The sequence below is a fragment of the Asterias amurensis genome, chromosome 4 (genome assembly GCF_032118995.1).
Source record: "Asterias amurensis chromosome 4, ASM3211899v1".
Lineage (NCBI taxonomy): Eukaryota > Metazoa > Echinodermata > Asteroidea > Forcipulatida > Asteriidae > Asterias > Asterias amurensis.
The window spans coordinates 2,392,910-2,414,972 of NC_092651.1; the positions used below are offsets into that span (position 1 = coordinate 2,392,910).

The 22,063-nt window shown below is 38.7% G+C and overlaps 2 protein-coding genes across 3 annotated transcripts in view; both read left to right on the forward strand.

The window, feature by feature from the left end:
* Nucleotides 1-17,647, forward strand: part of LOC139936576 (uncharacterized) — a 45,232-nt gene extending 27,585 nt beyond the window's left edge. Inside the window, exons 4-6 of the mRNA XM_071931418.1 lie at nt 12,385-12,493; nt 16,280-16,390; nt 17,211-17,647. Coding sequence (XP_071787519.1) covers nt 12,419-12,493; nt 16,280-16,390; nt 17,211-17,354 — 330 coding nt within the window. The 5' untranslated portion in view covers nt 12,385-12,418 and the 3' untranslated portion in view covers nt 17,355-17,647. The remainder of the gene's footprint in view (nt 1-12,384; nt 12,494-16,279; nt 16,391-17,210) is intronic.
* LOC139936575 (uncharacterized) lies at nt 24-11,772 on the forward strand. Of its 2 annotated transcripts, XM_071931417.1 has the most exons (4): nt 24-398; nt 1,853-2,065; nt 5,414-5,905; nt 7,092-11,772. In XM_071931417.1, exons 3-4 carry the CDS (start codon nt 5,419-5,421, stop codon nt 7,706-7,708), a joined length of 1,104 nt encoding a protein of 367 aa, XP_071787518.1. In that variant the 5' UTR covers nt 24-398; nt 1,853-2,065; nt 5,414-5,418; the 3' UTR covers nt 7,709-11,772. The 2 variants fall into 2 exon arrangements, with proteins under 2 accessions (XP_071787518.1, XP_071787517.1); XM_071931416.1 differs by lacking the exon at nt 1,853-2,065.
* Nucleotides 17,648-22,063: the final 4,416 nt, after the last annotated feature.

Sequence of the window (22,063 nt, forward strand, 5' to 3'; positions counted from 1 at the left end):
CAGGGAAAGTTACTTCTTTTCTCGAACACTACGTTTTTTCAGAGGGAGCCTTTTCTCACAATGTTTTATACTATCAACAGCTCACCATTGGTTGTTACCAAGTAAGTTTTTATGCTACCAATTATTTTGAGTAATTACCAATAGTGTCCAGTGCCTTTAAACTTTACGGATGTACCGAGTTGAAAGTCCACTTCTTTATTTGCTGTACCCGGCTGTACCAGACATCCAACTCTAGAGACCTTTTGTAAATATCTGCTATGTGACTCTTGGAGTCAAAAGGTAAAACAATTTGTCGCCAGCGCCATTTTTGCTTGGAACATTGTTCGTGAAAAGACCTCAGTAGTACGCATAGCTGTGATCAGCCATATTTGACAGTGTTTACAGTACACAGGGACAAGGTGAGTACAAATAATAAAACAAATTAAACCTTTGCTCAAAACTCTGGGCTTTGATAGGCCTACATGTAAGTTTTTATTTATTTCAGTACTCAGTCTTTTTAAAAAGTTATTAATTCACAGGTAACGTTATTGTGTAAATCAGAGGTGTGCATGGGTGTCATGTTGGTCTACTTCACTCATACTTACCTGTAGAGCACAATACTATTTTTGCATATTTCCCTATACCCAGGGCCCGAATTCGGGGAAAAAATCCACAAGACCGCAGGACTTGTTGCTCAGAATTTTTACTGGAACGGAAGATTTTTTACAAGACCAAAGTTTTATTATTATTAGAAGAAAAAAAGTTAGCACGACCGAACAGCAGGCCTTTTTCATCCCTTAGGCTTAGGAGGGGTTTTTTGGCTGTGAAACCCAATCAAGAAATTTCCACATACCTACTTCACGTCATTCTCGCTGCCTCAAAAAAAAATCATTCCGATTTGACAGACAAATTAACAACAAAACACTGCAACGTGCAGCAGCATTCATAAAAAGATCGTCATTTATATCATAAAAAGATTGACTGAAAATTTGACAGCAGTAGTCAGAAGCTCATCACTGTTGGTAGACATACTGAGCACGATGTTTGGCAACAAGACCTTACTTTTAATCCATGCAACACAGGGATTTGTGGTATTGCAACCAGACGTTCTTAATGCAAATTCAACACTCGTTTGTAAGGTATCAGACTTTACACATGGTCAGTGGTAAATCACATAGCACTGACTAAGGTGTGCTGCTGCGCCGGGTACCAACACATCACTCCCTCGTCCCCGCTCGCTCACTCCCCGCTCACATAAACATAAATGGTTTGAGCCCAGATGTACAAGGTGTGGGCATGAGTAAACTGAATGGAAAACTTGTATGCAGCCTGATGCACGTGAAAAACGGACAGATTGACGTTCCGCAGGCGCGCCCTGCTATACCGGCAGGTAATATCGCTAAGACGTAAATAACGCCCTCTATTGGCCACCCCATAGCACCCCGCGGCGCACCACGTGATCTTCCTCTTTTCTCTTAGCGGCAGGAAGGGTGAGACGCGGTTGTTTTAATAACTAGCAAAGATTTATTCTTAAACGTCCCAATAATTGTTTTGAGAAGCTTTATAAATAATACCCTACGACCATAACAGTTCGTGGAACTAGTTTGTGTTTTTTTATTGACATAGTTGTGTGAGAAGTATCAAGCGTTCTGTTCCCCCCCTCTTGCCCCCCCCCCCATATGAAATCAGAGAAAAGTAAATTCTTATAGGCCTAATGTATGAATCGTTTAAGGCTGCATAAAATGCTGCCGTAAAAAGGAAAACTTGTATTCACATCAGTAGGCCCTATGTGGACTATAACATGAAAAAATGCATGGAAACGCGCACGCGATCATATTGGCAGTAAATGTTTGTTGTGGTTTTGCGGTTACAGAGAGTGCAGGACGTGACAAAGTTCTGTTAAATACGTGGTGGTCTGAACGCAGACCAATAGCTCTGTTAACACAACTTAGTCAGATCATGGAGGTAGAAGTTTCAACCTCCATGGTCTGATGCACTACAGAGAAATTTACTACAGCAAAATGGCCAGCGAAAAAGGTTGCTTAGACCATTTCTTCTCCTTTGAAGCAAGCGGTGCAATTGAGAGGTAGGCCTGTTTTAAATATCCGTTTCATAACTAAAATGTGATTATTAAATACCCACAATTTCAATCCTGTATATTTTTTTTTGATGGCTTACATTTGCTACAATAAGGCCAAGTGAAAAAAAGAAACATGTTTAGTGTCTGGGTTTCTCAAAAAAGGAAGGAGGAGGGGCTTTTTATTTTTTATTTCAAGATTGCAGCCATGAATGTCAAATATCAATTGTTTTTTTCTGCTGCTGAAATACACAAAACATTAATGAAACAGTTTGGTCAAGGCATTCAGACAAAACATTCAGAATTTTTTTTTGCTGAGATCATTTAAAATAACCCTTTTCCTAAAAAATAAAATAAAAAATGTGCATAAAAAAAACTTCAGAAAAGAAAAAGGAGGTGTCCTGTAAAAAGGATGCGGGCGGGGACGCTAACAGTTTCTATTTTTCTATTTTTACTTGGCCTAATGTTATTATGTTTTGGGTATTTACACACCAACAAAGCCTATTTTAGAATGCCGTGTACAACTCTAAATTGGTACTTCCATGGTAATCACAGTTGGTAATTTAATCCTTTTATACAGTCGAAAAGTTTTATCTTATACAAAATGACAAGTTCTCTAAGATTTTGTTGTTTTCGCAATCTGTTGTTACCTTCTGACTATGTAGACTGTTTTAGAACTGCATTGGTGTGTATCAACTATATCAGTTAACATATTTAATAATAATCTTGCACTTCTTTGGCCCCCCCAAATTTAATCTTTGCCCCCACTTGCCCCACCAAATGAAAATGTCTAGTTACGCCGCTGGCTGCGGGTGCTGGCAGCCCCACTGGTGATGTTGCAGGGCCGAGTACTCGGTCTGTGGCATCGGCCAAGGATAGTGGGGCTGGCAAACGCAAGGCTGTTTCGAAGGGGCGAGTTACCCGAGCCCCCAAGACGGAACTTAAGCCTAAGAAAGGTCGAGTTGGTAAGCAAGACGTTGTACCGGGTCTGATCTTTGCCACCGATCAAACCCAGAGTACCGGGCAGCCCATTGTGGCTACCCGTCATGGCTCAATGGGTTCTGGCCTCTCGGGCCCCCCTGGCACAGTGCAATACAGCACGGGTGACCGGGGTGGAATGTTAACCACAGTGCCCGCCAACCCGATGGGTGTGGGGGCGTCGCTGGCCGGAGGGGCTAGACAGACTATTGTCCCTGAGAGGGTCACACTCTGACGGGCGCTCCACAGCATTGGGTTTCCGGTGTTCGGGGGTGCCCGTTCAACAGCGTCGGCTTTTTTGACCGAGGGGGTGGGGCCTCATGTGCGGGACCGGGACGCTGCTCAAACGAGTTCACACGGCTCCCAATCCCTGGTGTCGACCCATGCATCTCGCTCCGGCGACTCGGCTGGGGAGGATGAGGTGGCACAGCTGCAACAGTTATCCATAACAGAAACAGAGTTGCGCTTGGTACAGCCGGATATGGTAAAGGTGCTAGATCTCCCCACTGCAGACGAGTGGCCGTTGCCGACAAAGAAGTCATTCAAACGTCGCACTCGACTGGCGGCAGGAAAGGATAAAGTTTTTCCAAAACTGCCGCTAGATCAAGTGTGCATTGACCGGATGCAGTCAATCAAGGCCAATAACAAATGGCATCCATATTCATTGCTCGAGAGTGAATACTACCAACTTCTTTAGGCAGACTTCGAGGAGTTCTTTTCCTTGCCAGTGTTACATGACTCGGTGAAAGATAAATTAGTCGCCGATGCCAGGGCCACCGCATCCAGACAAGGTACATGATAAGTTTTAGGAGACTTTGAAAAAAGTCGATGTCGCCTCTAGATTTGGTATGCGGTCAACATAATTTTTGCTGCTCTTGACCGAATACTTGGCCATGGGATGCGAAGAAGACAGTGATGTTCCTGCGGACATGTTGCGGACATGTTGCGGCGCTATTTAATTGTTAACGATATTACCTGCCGATATAGGGAAATATGCAAAAATAGTATTGTGCTCTACAGGTAAGTATTCCCTCATAGACCCCACCCACACTTCTGTGGGGGGGGGGGATTTCTGGTTTGATTTTAGAAACTCAATCTCATCTTCAGTTCACATGTGCCTCCTTGGTTTGAATTTTACAACCCAAGATTTTTTTTTTTTTTTTTTTTACAAGTCTCAACATTTATTTAGAGTTTATTTGAGAAAAAGATGATTTTGTATTAGACTGGTATAAACAAAACTAATGTATATTTATAATTTCTCCATTGTCTCAGGACATTTCATGTTTTAGCTTTGGTCAAATGTTGCCATTTTCTGATTACATCTTAGGCTTAGGTAGTAGTTTTTTTTTTCTTGATACAATTGTACACAATATTGATGAGTTTAGACAAAAACCTGCATACAATAATGACTTTAAACTGATTTGTGTTTCATTAGGTTGATGGGTTTGACCAAACACTGATGTGTGATCAGCATTAACTAGGCATTCATAAAAACCCCAGACAGTTTCTCTACTCCTATTGGTGAAGAGCGCGTCACGTGGGTGTGCATAAACCTTTTGTTAATGCACACTGGAGCTTTGTTTATGCACAATGAAACATGGGCATGACATGCGAGGTTGCACCTCCCTGTGCTTATAAGACAGTTTCTTCATTCCTATTGGTCGAGAGCAACAGCCCGGATAGTTGTGCCACATCACGCGATACACAGCAATCTCCTTATAAGGAGTTGTTTACCCGGGGGTCTTACCATTTCATAGTTGGAGGGGTGTTGTGTTGAAAGAAATTATTGAACAATTATAATTTTTGCATTTATTTTACTTTTTGACCAACAAGTGTTGATGTTTTTTGACCAAAAAGGTATTTATGAATGGGAATAAAAGTGTGTTGAATCAGTTTTCAACTAGTCGACTTCGTCTCGGTAAAATTATCAAGAACCAGGCCTCTCTGGGTTTAAACCACTAGTTGAAAGCCTCTTCACCACACATTGATTCCCTTATTTAAAAAACTCGTCGCTACCCTTTTATTCCCTTATTAATTACAGGATTCTCATCACTCTGTGCTGGGATGCTCAGTGGGCTAGTAGTTTAGTTATCAGCTCTAGGATGCTGTGGGTCATGGGTTTGAATCTAACCTGAGTAGGTTGCTTGGGATTTGTTTCTGCATCACTCCGGGGAAAGCACTGAGTATACAGTGCGTATCACACATTGGTGAATGGTGAAGTACTTTTCTTTAGAAATTCAAACTGCTGAGTACAAGTGTGTTATTTGTATTGATGCCATGATCTATAAGTTTACAGTTGTGTACTGAAAGTGGTTCTAATAAACTGAATGCTTAATCTTATTTAAAAGTAATGTTTTGCTCCTTTGTCCCTGTTTTCAGATAAAATGGCTTCGTCAAACCCACCAAAGGTTTCAGCTCTTCAGAAAATTGTTCAGAATCATCTGGAGTGTGGTATTTGCTATGAGCAATATAATGATCCCAGAGTCCTTGACTGTCTGCACAGCTTCTGTAAAACCTGTTTGCAGAAGTACCAGTCTACCAACTACAAAGATGCTACGATGCTTATTTGTCCTGTGTGTCGAAAAAAGACACAACTTCATCAGAAAGATGTTCAAGCTCTCAAGACTAACTTCAACATAACTGGTCTTGCAGATCAACTGGAGCAGGTTTGTGACATCTCCCTGGGTAATCTGATTATGAAGGAGCCAAAGTGGGAGCTTGGTTTTGAGAGGTTTGAAGGACTCAATGGGGCTGTGGGTGTTGACGCCTCTTTACCTGGGGATGAGATAGCAATGACAGATCAAAGGAATAGCAGAGTGGTAATCTACGACACTACAGGACACCAGAAGAAAACTATCAAACTACCACAATGTAAGTCTTTTACAATTTAAGTCTTTAGTTTGAGGTGTATTAATGCTGTAACTAATGCTGCAGTTGAGTAATGCTGCAGTTGAGTAGTTGTCAGTCGAACAGTATTTCGTGAAATTAAGTCATTACTCTCCAAAACTGAAACCAAATCTGAGAAAGTTTAATCAAACTTATCAACTAAAATCAATCATTAAAACCCTGCAGTGAGGGACCTGTTTGTTTGCAAGGCCCCTTTGGTCATTGTCATGCTGACATTTGTCCCCCCACATAGGTTTTAACTGTTAGTTTTTTATTTTTTATTCAAACAATTGTAATATCTCAGGAAATCTGTTCACTCCTTCAGGTGTTGCCTTGGTTAATTTATTTTGTTACAAGTCGGGATCATAATTGAGATTGATAAAATGACCTTGCAGGCTCTAGTGCTGTTGTTATACGTACATACTTTCTACATGATCCCTGAATCCACTCTATCTACTGTCATTCTGAATATTTACATTCTTCTATTCAACACCATCAACAAAGAAGTTTCGATTTCTAATATAAATGAATGAATAAATATCAACAGTTAACATAGTTAATGCAATTTTACAAAAGACTGAAAATAAGAGTTAACGAGACTATCTTCAAAATCAGAGTTCTCTTGATAGTAGTCACCTTGCTAGTATGAACTGATCATAGAGTTATATATAAGAACTAGAGCGCGCACTGGCCTATATACGCGCCCCGGTATGCGAGCAGGCAGCCATTTTCTAAGTTGACAAAACAGCTGTCTCACAGCATATGTTTGTGCAGCCATTTTGTAAGTTGAACAAACAGCATCGCGTGAACGTTCAATAAAAAAAACCTCAAACGTGTATTTCATATTCAACGCGCTTGCAGTATGACGCGCTTGTCATCTTGCGGTCCCGTGGCGTTTGTGCACGAAGCATCACTCGTGCGCCCTCTAGTTCTTATATATAACTCTATGGAACAGATTCATGTTTATTGTCCTACTGTATTTCAAAATTGCACGTAGGTGCTTTGTGAGTTATTAGCAAAGTAATACTGACTTTTCTAATATAGGACAAAATTTAATAAGCAAACATCTCTTTTGCATTTTTCACAATCATAAAATTAAACAGATTGAAAGTAATTTGCGAATTAATTATCATTGTATTGAGTCCTATTCATTTGTTCATTTGTTTTTCAGGTCCATGGGATGTTGCTGCATTCAAGAATCAGTTAGTGATTGTAGATGAAACCAACTCTGTCAAGATGTACAATAGGAATGGCAACAAGATGTTTGAATTCCACACAGTGCCTCATAGTGAAGTGGGCAAGACATCAGTAGACCTTCAGAGTGTAGCAGTCATAAAGGATACAATCATGGTCGGGGATGTGAGAAGGTCAGTTATAACTAAACACAGATCCAGTGATGGTTCACTCATTAGCACGGTTTCAGTTCAGACACGACCTTGGTACTTGGCCATTGACAGCAAGAACAGAGTTGTAGTCAGTGGTGGGAGCAGACATCGAGTAGACATATTTAGAGTTGATGGTGCTACACTATTCAGCATCAATCCAAAGATCGATAGTCAACCGGTTCAATCCTGCAGAGGTGTATGCTGTGACAGCTCAGCTATCTACATTGCAGTGAACATTGGGTATCACTACATTGCTCATATTCATCAGTATGACACTCAGGGTAGATTTCTCAGCTGTATTGTTCAGGATCTGAACAACCCATGTGGAATATCATTGACATCAGATGGTCAGCAGTTTGCAGTGGCTGACGGTGATTCAGTGAAGATTTATAATAAGGTGTAATGTTAACTGATTATGATGATACTGGTAAGAGAAACAAATGCTACAAGTACAACATGTACATTGACATGTAATGACCACAGTGTGTCCATACAGCTCAATAAAAATCAATCTAGAATTAAAAAAGATGTGCGTTATTCATTCTTTAATCAAACAAACATCTTATCAGTTTAAACTTGAAACTCACAATTAGTTCAATTGATCAATAATATCAGTGAGGCATCCACACAATTATTTTATTTTGAAAGTGGACTCTGAAACACCTTCAAATGTTTGGACATGTGAACAGACATGCAGGCTTTCACTGGAAATAGTTTGAGTTGATTCATTTGATGTTTTTACAGTTTATTTTTTTTCTAAATCCCCCTCGGATTCTTCCATGAGAAATGTTACCAGCCTACGCCCTCTGCTGTTTTTTTAACGAAATTGGAGAGTAATTCAACACTTTCCAGTATAAGCCGGCATGTCCATTCAAACATTTACTGGTGGTTTGGCAACCACGTGGAAAAAGTGTTAATGTAACGGTAGAAAAGTGCTCCCTTTATTGTTGTTCCTGTCCCATTCAAGATTGACCATGTATACTTTAATGACTTGTAATCAGAAAATAACATCTCTGCTAGCTGAGTAGAATTGGTTTTCATACTATCAACGTTGATTTGTAAAAGAACAACTGTTTTACCTTGTTACTCTTTATCTTTCTCGACTGTTGAACCATTTTTAGCTTCAGGATTTTGTATGATTGCGATTTTATGTAAAATGCCAACAAATTGTCACATGCAGGGACCATAAAATTGTGATGGTAGAAATTGTCTGTTCAAGATTGACAAAGAGTCTACTTCATAGATTTGTAACGAGAAATATAACATGCTGTGCTAGTTGAGCAGAATTCATTTTATTTTGCAAAGGAACAATGGTTTACCTTGTTTATTGTTTATGTTCTTATGATGCTGTATGGCCTAATTGTATTGTATTGCAAATGTAATAAATTTCTAGTATTTGTTGTTGTATAGTAAGCAAACAAGGAGCATTGAAAGGTCAGCTCTGATACCAATTTTGAAACAATTACCAGAAAGACTTTGCAACAGACATCAACTGGAAACACATTTGGAATTGTTTCCAACCTGTTGCTAGTCGGCTCTTTGGTAATTTATGACTAGACAGATATTTTTAGTTCATCAAATTTAACTTGATTGTAGCTCTGATATACAAAGTTTGAAATCCTTGTATGTAGTTGTTGACCAACTTACTGACACTACAATCTGAGAATGAGTAAATACGGAGTTCCCCCAACTTCCCTGGTAAGCTGGATGGCTTTATACTAAGCACTCTAAATACTCCTGGATGACCCTGAATGTGGGTCAGATTGATCCAAACATGGGTCAGGTCTAATTGAATCTAGAGTCAGGATGAGTAAATATAGAGTTCCTCCAACTTCCCTGGTAAGCTAGATTGCTTTATACTAAGCACTCTAAATACTCCTGGATGGTCCTGAATGTAGGTCAGATTGATCCAAACATGGGTTAGATCTAATTGAATCTAAAGTCAGGGTCAGTTTTGAGTTTGGAGTTCTAATGGCAACTGTGAAGTATGTTTGCTCTTGTAGACACAATTAATAGTCTGATCATGGTGTGGAAAAAGTAGATCTATAAATATTTGACTCTGAATCAATAAACACCATTGTTCACTGACTTGATCAAAGTCTCCGATGACATAACTTCTTAATGGTAGATTGTTGTATTCCTATTGTCAATTGAACTTGTTATTATTAATGGTTCTTTCAATTAACTGTAATTTGATGTTAAGAAACATGTGTATATACTAGATCAAGTCATATAAATATAAACACTTGTTTGGTTTTAACCGATGAAGGAAGTTAAGTCTATTTTCTTTGTATACAATTTTTGGACTGATTTGTTGAACTATCTGAATTTGGTTTGATGTTAAGGAACATGTGTAAAGTGATTTAAAGATAACTTTAACGTTTTTGCTGCTTGACTTTTATTGGGAGTAAATTTTACTGGATAACCAAGATTGTTTAGTCAATGTTTCAAATTAAGTTTGATCTTTGTTTATATGTTTTCATGTACTGGACACTATTGGTAATTACTAAAAAAGAATTGTTAGCATAAAAAAGTCACTTGGTAATGAGCAATGGTGAGCTGTTGATACTTCAACAAATTGTGAGAAACTGCACCCTCTGAAAGAAAATAGTTTCTGAGAAGAGGTAATTTCTCAATACAATAATGAAGTACTTCAGGTCTGAAGCCTTTTATAACCTATCTGGAAGTACACAAATTGGTGCAACAAGTGTTTTTTTCTTTCTTTTATCAATTTCATGCAGTTTCGGTGACCAACCGAGCCCAAGTTTTGACATATTTTTTTAATGCATATGTTGGGATACACCAAGTGAGAATACTGGTCTTTGACAATTACAAGACGTGTCCAGTGCCTTTAAGGAACAGGTGTACATTATAATCAAGTCATATAAATACAATCACTTTATATATCATTTATAGGAGTTTAGTATTACCTATAATAGAGGAGTTAACTTTAGTTTCATTGTATAATCAAGATTGTTTTCTGTAGAAGTGTCTTGGCCAAGTGGTTAAGAGCAAATATTTCAAACTCTAGTGTTTCTGATCAGCAGAGTGTGGGTTCGAATCCCCCAGTTGTGACACTTGTGTCCTTAACCAAGACACTTAATTATTTCTTCATTTTTCGGATGGGACGTATAGCCGTTGGTCCCATGTGTTGTGTTCGCATGTAAAAGAACCCAGTGCACTTATCAAAACGAGAAGGGGTGTACCCCGGTGTTCCTGACTGTGGCTGCTTTTATGCACCGTAGCACCTTGTAATCCTGTATAAGGTGCTACATAATTCATGATTTTCATTATAGAAAAGTTTGCAGTTAACTTTAGTTTCATTGTATAATCAAGATTGTGTTATAAAGCTATTGTGTTATAAAGCTATTAGAAGTAGTTGTATTGCTGATACTTCCAATTATCTGGATTTGCTTTTATGTTAAAGGGAAGGTACACGTTTGGTTATTGTCAAAGACCAGTCTTCTCACTTGGTGTATCCCAACATAGGCATAAAATAACAAGCCTGTGAAAATTTGGGCTCAATCGGTCATCGAAGTTGCGAGTAAATTATGAAACAAAAAACACCCTTGTTAGACAGATGTGTTTGCTTTCAGACAGGAATAAAAGACTTCTAGCTAGAAGTCCTTTATTATTTAAGTGAGAAAGTACCTCTTTCTCAAAAACTACGTTATTTCAGAGGGAGTCGTTTTCCACAATGTTTTATACTATCAACTGCTCTCCAATGCACGTTACCAAGTCAGTTTTTAAGTTAATATTTGCTTTGAGTAATTACCAAACGTGTATCTTCCCTTTAAGAGACAGGTTTGTTTTATGATCAAAAATTTTTGGAAAGGCAGTGGACACCATTGGTAATTGTCAAAGACTAGCCTTCACAGTTGGTGTATCTCAACATATGCAGAAAATAACTAACCTGTGAAAATTTGAGCTCAATCGGTCATAGAAGTTGTGAGATAATAATGAAAGAAACAAACACCCTAGTCACGCGAAGTTGTGTGCGTTTAGATGGTTGATTTGAGACCTCCAGTTCTAAACTTGAGGTCTCGAAATCAAATTCGTGGACAATTGGTCTTTCTCGAAAAACTATGGCACTTCAGAGGGAGCCATTTCTCACTTTGTTTTATATCATCAATCTCTCCCCATTACTTGTCACCAAGAAAGGTTTTATGCTAATAATTATTTTGAGTAATTACCAATAGTGTCCACTGCCTTGAAGACTTACTGTATGAGTTTGCTTTTTGACCCATATTGGGAGTACATTTTACTTGATAATCAAGACTGGTGGATGCTGTTGATAGTGCATGCAAAAAGTAGTTTAGTTTGAGTTTGTTTGAGTAAGTTTGATCTGTATGTTAAGACGTTGCAGTGGATTATTGCGCATGAAAAATTGGTTGGATTAATGCTACTCTATCTCTAAAGCAAAGTATATTCCAAACTTTTGACATTGTCAATAAATCTGCAGATGATTCTTACTCCATTATTGTTTCTGTCAAGTGAAGATTTTCTTTCTCCCTCATACACTTTGATTGTCTTGTACAAACTGCTCTGAGCTTAGAGATATTTCCTTAATTAAAAATGTTTAGGAATTATTGAAGTTACTTTATAGATCTTGAAGGAGCTCACATCTTTTCTGAAGTAAAACAAATCTAAGTAATAAATTACAATGAGGAAGAGTGTGCCGTAGCGCGACCAATCAGCAGATCAAGCTAAAATTTAGAAATTTGAGCTTATTGAACCGAAACTACCCTACAAACAGATTCAAATGTAGCCATTCATCGATGTTTTGCAGCTCATCCCTTCCTAGGGTTTAGTGATGAGAAGTATCAATATAGCGCTGCCCGTGATAGCCTGGCTGAGATAATGAATAATCTTATTGTAGTTTGACCCTCTCATTGATGTGTGATAAGCGCTGTATACTCACTGCTTTCGGAGTCCTGTGGAGAGTCAAATAAACCTCAGACAGAAGATGGTTCTCATGAACGAGATTCTGAACACGGTGTAAGGATCATCAATGGTTGGAATTCTACTGGATTTTACTTTCTAATCATCTACCCTCTTTCTCATCTTTATTCTTTACAGAAGGAGAACTCGAGTCTAGTTCAGTGTCTTGAGGATGAGGAGTGTTGGGAGTCTAAAGCTGAAGCAGATGATGTCACTGCTGGAGCATGAACTAAACCAAAGTAATCAGGTATGAGAGGAACCATGTGGTGTGTCTTAGAGTCAAGAAATAAGAGTGCAGACAAATCCACTGTCAAATAACATTCTGCTGCTTAGGGTATTGCTTACAAATATTCTTTAAGCATAGATCTTAACTGCTAGATATTAACTGCTAGGCCAATTAGCTCACCCAGTGACAAGGAGCAAGTTTGAATCATATTGAAATACTGAAAAAGATGAGATAGTAGTCCACCTTCCTCATTCTAGAGTAGATCTTAACTGCTAGGCCAATGAGCTGAACCAGTGACAAGGAGCAAGTTTGAATCATATTGAAATACTGAGGCAGTTGAGATGGTAGTCCACCTTCCTTATTCTAGAGTAGATCTTAACTGCTACACTGTAAACAAATTGGGTAAAAAAATGCCCAACCTTTTACCCAATTAAGGGCGAATAGTGAACTCCAACTTTTGGGCAAAATATTACCCATCAAAGTTGGGCACTCTGATTGCCAAATAACTGGGTAATATTTCCTCATCAATAGTTGGGTATATTTTGCTAACCAACAGTTGGTTAATATTTTGTTTACCCATTTTCTGGGTATTTAATACATTATCAATAACCCACTTATTGGGCGATGATTTTATTAATGATTTAACCCTTTTCGGTGTTATCCAACAAATGGTGAATATATTTAACCCTTTGATTTACAGTTTCTCCTGTGATACGTCATACAACCAGGCATAGAAAATATCTTTTCCACGATGGCTAACGGTAGTGAGCTGTGACCTCGACATCTCTCTCAAAATCGAGAGGGTGCTCAGTGGTTTGTAGATGCTTTGGAAGGTTAGTTTTTAACTAAATACAGTTTGTTTCCTGTTCAGTTGTTGTACACAGTCGTGACAGTTGCAGCGCAAGCACACGCATACATGCCAAAACCGGCATTGCACATAATGGCATGATGAAACTGAAACTAAAAACTGAAACTAATTCAACAGTTGTGTCACTGTGTTGCTCCCTCTGCAACTGTCACGACTATGCACGACTGAATAGAAAACACAACTTCATATTTAGTTAAAAACTAACCTTCAAATTGGATCTATATCTACTGGACAACCCCACTCGTCACAGCCACTCCTCCACTCGCCATGTTGGAAAATATCGCTATGTTTTTTATACCATACCCAACTTTTGGGCAACTCTTTGATCGTAGTGCGCATGATCGGATGATTTTGACCAACTAATGTGCATCATTTTAACCAACAATCAAAGTTAATTAAAATTACCCAAAAAGTTGCCCAATAAATAAGCAAAAGTGTAACCAACAGTTATGATAAATTCAGATTACGAATTATTTGCCCAACACTTGGCCAACCTTTGTTCCGCTTTACAAATTGGCAAACAAAATGTTTGCCCAACAACACCAATTATTGGTGTTGTTGGGCAATTATCGACCAATAATTGTTGAAGTTACTTTGCCCAACAAATAATTTGACCAACGTTTTTGCAGTGTAGGCCAATGAGCTCACCCAGTGACAAAGAGCAAGTTTGAATCATATCGAAATACTGAGGCATGTGAGATGGTAGTCCTCCTTCCTCATTCTAGAGTAGATCTTAACTGTCAGGCCAATGAGCTCACCCAGTGACAAGGAGCAAGTTTGAATCATACTAAAATACTGAGGCAGTTGAGATAGTAGTCCACCTTCCTCATTCTAGAGTACATCTTAGCTGCTAGGCCAATGAGCTCACCCAGTGACAAGAAGCAAGTTTGAATCGTATTGAAATACTGAGGCAGTTTAGATGGTAGTCCAACTTCCTCATTCTAGAGTAGATCTTAACTGCTAGGCCAATGAGCTCTCCCAGTGACAAGAAGCAAGTTTGAATCCTATTGAAATACTGAGGCAGTTCAGATGGTAGTCCAACTTCCTCATTCTAGAGTAGATCTTAACTGCTAGGCCAATGAACTCACCCAGTGACAAGAAGCAAGTTTGAATCGTATTGAAATACTGAAGCAGTTGAGATAGTAGTCCACCTTCCTCATTCTAGAGTAGATCTTAACTGCTAGGCCAATGAGCTCACCCAGTGACAAGGAGCAAGTATGAATCATTTTGAAATACTGAGGCAGTTGAGATGGTAGTCCACCTTCCTCATTCTAGAGTAGATCTTAACTGCTAGGCCAATGAACTCACCCAGTGACAAGAAGCAAGTTTGAATCATATTGAAATACTGAGGCAGTTGAGATGGTAGTCCACCTTCCCCATTCTAGAGTAGATCTTAACTGCTAGGCCAATGAGCTCACACAGTGACACTGAACAAGTTTGAATCGTATTGAATAACTGAGGCAGTTGAGATGGTAGTCCACCTTCCTCATTCTAGAGTAGATCTTAACTGCTAGGTCAATGAGCTCACCTAGTGACAAGGAGCAAGTTTGAATCATATTGAAATACTGAGGCAGTTGAGATGGTAGTCCAACTTCTTCATTCTAGAGTAGATCTTAACTGCTAGGCCAATGAGCTCACCCAGTGACAAGGAGCAAGTTTGAATCATATTGAATAGTTGAGGCAGTTGAGATGGTAGTCCACCTTCCTCATTCTAGAGTAGATCTTAACTGATAGGCCAATGAGCTCACCCAGTGACAAGGAGCAAGTTTGAATCATATTGAATAGTTGAGGCAGTTGAGATGGTAGTCCACCTTCCTCATTCTAGAGTACATCTTAACTGATAGGCCAATGAGCCCACCCAGTGACAAGGAGTAAGTTTGAATCGTATTGGTTAACTGTGGATAATGATAATTCTTTATATAACAAAAGGTGGCATTTGGTCTTATCTTTGTGGTGCACACACTCATTGAATATCGCTTTGTTCTAATTTAAGAAAAATCATATTCTTCAACATTGTAAAAATTACTGTGTTGACATTTGAAAGTCCGTGTAGCTTCAATGCTATACATTATGTGGACCTCTTTTGTTCCTCACTGTTCAAGCTTGAATCACAATCTGTCCCTGTCTTAGATTTGACTCAAGTCCCAATCCCAAGCCATCCCCAGGAAACTACTGTTTTGTGATGCTCTGAATTCCAAAACCTGTTCCGCATGCGGGACAGGGACTTGACGATGTCGCAGTCGCCTGGTATATAAATGTATTCACTTATGAATATGTAACATTGTTACGTGATACGTTTTGACCAATTAAACGCACCCAAAAATATTACTAGTTCATTTGTCATTTGTGGGTTAAGTATTAAGTTGATGATTGAAATACGTTTTTTAATAACCAATTAATTATAAAAAAGAAAGCACTAAATGCTCATTTGAATTTAAGTAATATGTTGTAACATACATTGGGGTCGGTTTTGTTTGCAAAATTTGAATTTTGGGAAGTGCAATAAAACGACTTATGACACCGACACCCCCTTGCCTGCTAATGAGTTTACCCGCCCCACTGTCTTCCACACTGTGATGTCACAGAGTATAATGAATATTTTACCGACAGGGCAGCGCTTTCACGCTCCCATTGGTTTTGTATATCTCCTCATTTGGGGAGATTTTCCATTAACAACGTGCAGAGTATTAAACGACCTCGTCAAGTCCCATTCTCGGGACCACACTTTGACGGCGAGCGCGCACTGTACTGTGTATGCTACATGTACGTGTTGTTTTATAGTAAGTTGGGGTGTATGCTTAGGGACCTCTCACACGAGAATGGGACTTGAATCAAGTCTATCCCTGTCTTAGTTATTATTGTTGTCAAACAGTATTGTATCAACTCATCATTCTAGTCTACCAGTCTTACCTCATTCCCAAACCTCTTGACCCCAACAGTTAATGTCAATGCATCATACCATCAGCGAGAAGAAGGATGTGATCTACCAGACTGATGATGAAGTATATGAAGATGTGGTGGTGAGGAAACTGTATCACGAAATTGATGAGGTAAATATATCCACAATTAATGCTCATTTTGTGGAAAACAAAGTTCATTTCTGTAGAAAAGAATACCCAATAACTATGGATTTATTGCATCAGTGAGACCCAGGGTGGATTTCACAAAGAGTTAAGAATAGTCTTATCTCGAGTTGGGACGAGTTACTCTTCCTAACTTGGGACTCGCCTTAAGTTTTAAATATCTCCTAGGACATAGTCCTAAGTTAGGACTAGTCCTGACTCTTTGTGAACTTGAGCCCAGGTCATATGATGAGGTATGAACTTGTGACAGTTGCAATGTTATATAGTAAAGGTTTGCGGTAACACCATGTAATCTCTAAATGAGTTGGGGTGGTTCTGAAAAGCACCCATGGTTTTAACTCTGACGATTCGATCAGTATGCTCATTCAGAGATTATCATTACATGGTGTTACCACAAATCTGCACTATATCGTGTTTCCACTATGCAAAGTTTAAAATCCTACTTAATGTCATACTTGTTTTCTTATCACAACAAAAATGAATACACGAAACTGTTAAATTAAAACTGTCGTCTTTTCTAATAAAGACACTGGACACTATTGGTAATTGTCAAAGACCAGTCTTCTCACTTGGTGTATCTCAACATGTGCATAAGATAAAAAAACCTGTGAAAATTTGAGCTCAATTTGTTCTCGAATTTGCGAGATAATAATGAAAGAAAAAACACCCTTGTCACACAAAGTTGTGTTCTTTTAGATGGTTGATTTCGAGACCTCAAATTCTAAATACGTGCGCTATATAAGACTTTAATATTAATATTAATATAAATGCTTCTCTATGTTCACAGGTTGACAGAGAAACTGATAGTATCAAGAATGAGATAAATCACCACACTAAGTATGGTCGTCAGGGAACCAAGCAGGCTGTGGACTGTGGTGCCAGGGGTACTCATTGGTTGCAACTCCAGCCAGAAGTCAAACGAGATGGCTGAGATTGTTGCTGCAGTTTAAGTGAGAGGAGAGCACCAGGGTTTGAGTCTCTAACTGGAATCTGGATGAAGCTGTTTATGCATCAACCAATAACTGAGTTTGTGCTGCTGGAGTTTGATTTGAAATCTCAACAATCTCATCTGAGGTCAATGATGAAGACATCTCTGATATTACAGTGGCAGTGAAGGCGTACCATGGACCCCCAAAGTACTCCACAGCCATTGCTCAGAAAACTACTGTAGCTGAGAAGGCCACTGCAGCAACAGGATCCTAACTATCTCAACCAAAGTTGATGATGTAGACACCTCTGATATTACAGTAGCAGTGAAGGCGTACCATGGACCCCCACAGTACTCCACAGCCATCGCTCAGAAAACTACAGTAGCTGAGAAGGCCACTGCAGCAACAGGATCCTAACTATCTCAACCAAAGTTGATGATGTAGACACCTCTGATATTACAGTGGCAGTGAAGGCGTACCATGGACCCCCAAAGTACTCCACAGTCATCGCTCAGAAAACTACTGTAGCTGAGAAGGCCACTGCAGCAACAGGATCCTAACTATCTCAACCAAAATGGATGATGCAGACACCTCTGATATTACTGTAGCAGTGAAGCAGTGAGTATTTAATATTGAGTATTGAGTGTTGATCCCATGTATGCCACATGCAGCTACTGTCTGCAGCACTCACCTAGCCCTATTTATAGGACTCTTCCTCTGTACACAGATTCAGAGTCTTATTTTGGGGCGGAAATTTTCAAAGCCTCGTAACTCAAATCTTACCTGCATTAAAGCCATTGGACCCTTTCGGTTCAGAACAAAAAATAAAAGTTCACAGATTTACAGATAACTTACAGGGTTTACAGAAGGCAACGGTGAAAGACTTCTCTTGAAATAATTATTCCATGAAATGCTTTACTTTTTGAGAAAACAGCAAAACAATATAAATTCTCGTTAATGAGAATTACACATGTCATGACACGGCGAAACGCGCGGAGACAAGGGTTGGTTTTCCGTTGTTTTCTCCCGACTCTTATGACCGATTGAGCCTAAATTTTCACAGGTTTGTTATTTGATATAGAAGTTGTGGTACACAAAGTGTGGGCCTTGGACAACACTGTTTACCGAAAGGGTCCAATGGCTTTAAGCCACTAGTTTCAACAGATTCACATTCCATGGCAGCATACATTTTTCTGTGGTGGGTTTTGGTCCTCATATATTTCTCACAAATCGGGCATTTTTGTGAAATATAATGCAGCTCCCAACGCTAAGAACTTCCCGTTTGATTTCACGTTCGAAAGGCGACGCACATAAAATGAACACAGGAGATAGGTTGGACACGCTAAATGTCAAGTGCTGACGGCAGCAAGTCACGTGCTGCCGGCGACGCACATAAAATGAACATGGTAGATGGGCCAATGGCGGTCCCATGCCAGAACCGGCGTTTGTACGCGCAGCCGATCTAGTTATTTTAATTCTATATTTAAGGTCACCGTATCTTGACTGCACAGCGTTAACACGCAAACGCAACGCTGCTCTGCGTCTTGCATACACACGGCAGACTGTGAGTATACGAACATATGGGAATTCCTTAACGTTGGGAGCTGCATTATTTCATGAAAATGACGGATTTGTAAAGAATATATGGCGATCAAAACCAACCGCAGAAAAATATATGCTGCCATGGAATGTGAATCTGTTGAAATTAGTGGCTTCTTGCGGGTAAGATTTGAGTTATGAAGCTGTGACAATGTTTCACCCCAGAAATGTACCCTGATAACCAGGTCGTCACTGTAGTACAATACGAAAGTGTAAGACTACCAATCAAATTGCACATACAAGTTAAGGTAATACTGTAAAGGCCTCATTGCCTTAAGTGCACAGTGTATTGTGTAACAAACAGGAACACGGACTACAAAAAGGCACTACCAATATTATTGTGATGATGACATCGGGTGAATTTGGTCAAAAGGGCAACTTTTAGAATGTTCAAATTCAAACAGTTATTGATCCAAAGGTGACTTTATAAAGAACAAAATAATATTATACAAGCAGTGTTTGATCATGAGAATAAAGTTTATTGACAAATATATGTAAATTTAAGACAGCTGATGATCAATAATGTTTTGCATTATTGCACAGTGCACCCCTTTGTGCCAATCTAAAATTTAACTCTAGTTTCGCTGTGAATAATAAAGGCCTATATTTTGAGAATTCTTATAACTTATATGTTTCTTGAATAATAGAAGATTGGAATGGGAGAGTACATTGTACTCATTCCAATAACCAACGATGTACCATCCCTTCATGATATGTTTCTTTAAAACTAGAGAATTGGAATTGTGAACACTTCCTGTCTCCCAATAACTAATGATGTACCATCCCTTCATGGTATGTTTCTTGAAAACTAGAGGATTGGAATGAATGTACTCTTCCATTAACCAATGATGTACCATCCCTTCATGGTATGTTTCTTAAAAACTAGAGGATTGGAATGAATGTACTCTTCTAATATTAAACCAACGATGTGCCACCCCTTTAAGATATGTTTCTTGAAAACAAGAAGATTGGAATGAGCGTACTCTTCCATTAACCAATGATGTACAACCCCTTTAAGATATGGTTCTTGAAAACTAAAGGATTGGAATGAATGTACTCTTCCAATAACCAATGATGTACCATCCCTTCATGGTATGTTTCTTGAAAACTAGAGGATTGGAATGAATGTACTCTTCTAATATTAAACCAATGATGTGCCACCCCTTTAAGATATGTTTCTTGAAAACAAGAAGATTGGAATGAACGTACTCTTCCATTAACCAATGATGTACAACCCCTTTAAGATATGTTTCTTCAAAACTAGAGGATCGTATGAATGTACTCTTCCAGTAACCAATGATGCACCATCCCTTTATGATGTTTCTTTAATACTAGAGGATTGGAATGAATGTATTCTTCAAATAACCAAATGTTTCATGAAGTCTAGAACATTTGACTACCCCCCCCCCTTCCATTAAAAACCTCGTACATAATCAGTCTTTATGTATGCTAATATTTATGTATTATTGGAAAGGCGTGTTTAAATTTTCAATGAACATTTTGAGGGTGTAAAGTAATTAAATGTTGATTTATTTACACACTAGGTAACAATTGTTTGTGTACTGTAGCTATTGTTATAAAAAGGGCCCTTTTTTTGCCTGACTGTTCTCCGACTTTATCTCTGGCTTATTCCAAATCTATTGAGGATAGATCTTGAACCAATTGCATTAAGCCTGTAAGTATGAACAGTTGCCAAGCACAGAAAAAGCTTGCTTAACAGAAACTGGTTACCAGCCAAAAATCCACAAAGTTTCGTTGCTGGTGTTAATCACTGGTGTTAATGTTACCTTCAGGGCCCAACTTCATAAAGCTGTTGAGCAGAAAAACTGCTAGACAAAATTGTTTGCTAAGCATAAATTGAGTGGGGCAAAAGTCTGTCTAAACCTATTTATAATGTTACTTTGGCTGGTTATATTTTTTGCTAAGCAATACTTTTCTGTTCTTAGCTCATTTTGTTGTGCCTTGCTCACTTTTGAATTAATTGTACTGCAGTTTTATTGTTGCTGTTACTAGTAACTACCACTATCTTTGGGGTAGAAGTTAAATCAATAAGCAATGACACAACCATTTTTTTTGTCTTTAATTCAAACCACAGTAACCAATAACAAGGCAAACCAGACTTAATGAAATCAGCATAAGAACTGTCATTGTCACTGTGGGCGTCGGGGACCCGACTGTTGCAGCAAAGTCAATAATGTCAAGATGTCTGTATAAACATTCTCAGGTTGGTCTCAATTTAAACAAACAAAATTTAACCCTGTTCGGTTTCTTTACCAGCTTGTTTGAAGTGGCGATAACTTATTGCTGTGCCGAAATGATTGAGTTACAAATAAATAAGAATGACACAAAGTTGTTTTTGTTTTCCCCTCGTGGTTATTTTCTGTTGAGTAGTGGCAAGCCAAGCCCCTTTTGTTATTCCGTTTTTGTTGATCTTTATTGTTGATCTTGTGTTACTTCTTAGTTAAAATTTCATTATACTTAGTTCTTTTTTACTACTCTATTGTTTGGTTGTTGAGGTTGTTGGTGTTTTTTGACTGGTTCTGGGTTTTGACGTTTCGTTCTTGCTTTTGTTTCGGTCATTGGGGAGGAGTAGAAACGCCGTCTGGGAAAAAATGCAAGAGACATTTTTTTTTCGTCGAGCATGCACAGAGGAAGCAAAAAGGATCAGTTGAATTTTAAAACCTTTAAATATTTCGATTGTTCCAAGAACACTCAAAATAATTCATCACTACAACTACACTATAGATTTAACTGTACGTTATTGATGACTTGAATACACAACTAAGTCAGCCTGTTTGTGTGTTTTTATTTAAACAAGTACTAAGTCAAATCTGAAAATATCACTTATATATTACAACGATTTAATGTATACACTGTATGCTATTTAAATGAAACTTGCTAATCATTAACTTGGGGAATGGGTTTCAAATTTCGTCAAAGTAAAGTATTACCATAGATTCCTACATGTCTATAGCTTGGCCCCCTTCATTGTCATTTAGACCCTTTCCCATCACACATGTGTAGGGAACCAGACCCAGCGTTCTATGGCCACATTGTAAACACAACGTGCCTGCATCCTGTCTGTTAATTTTCGTACAGAATGCATGACTTT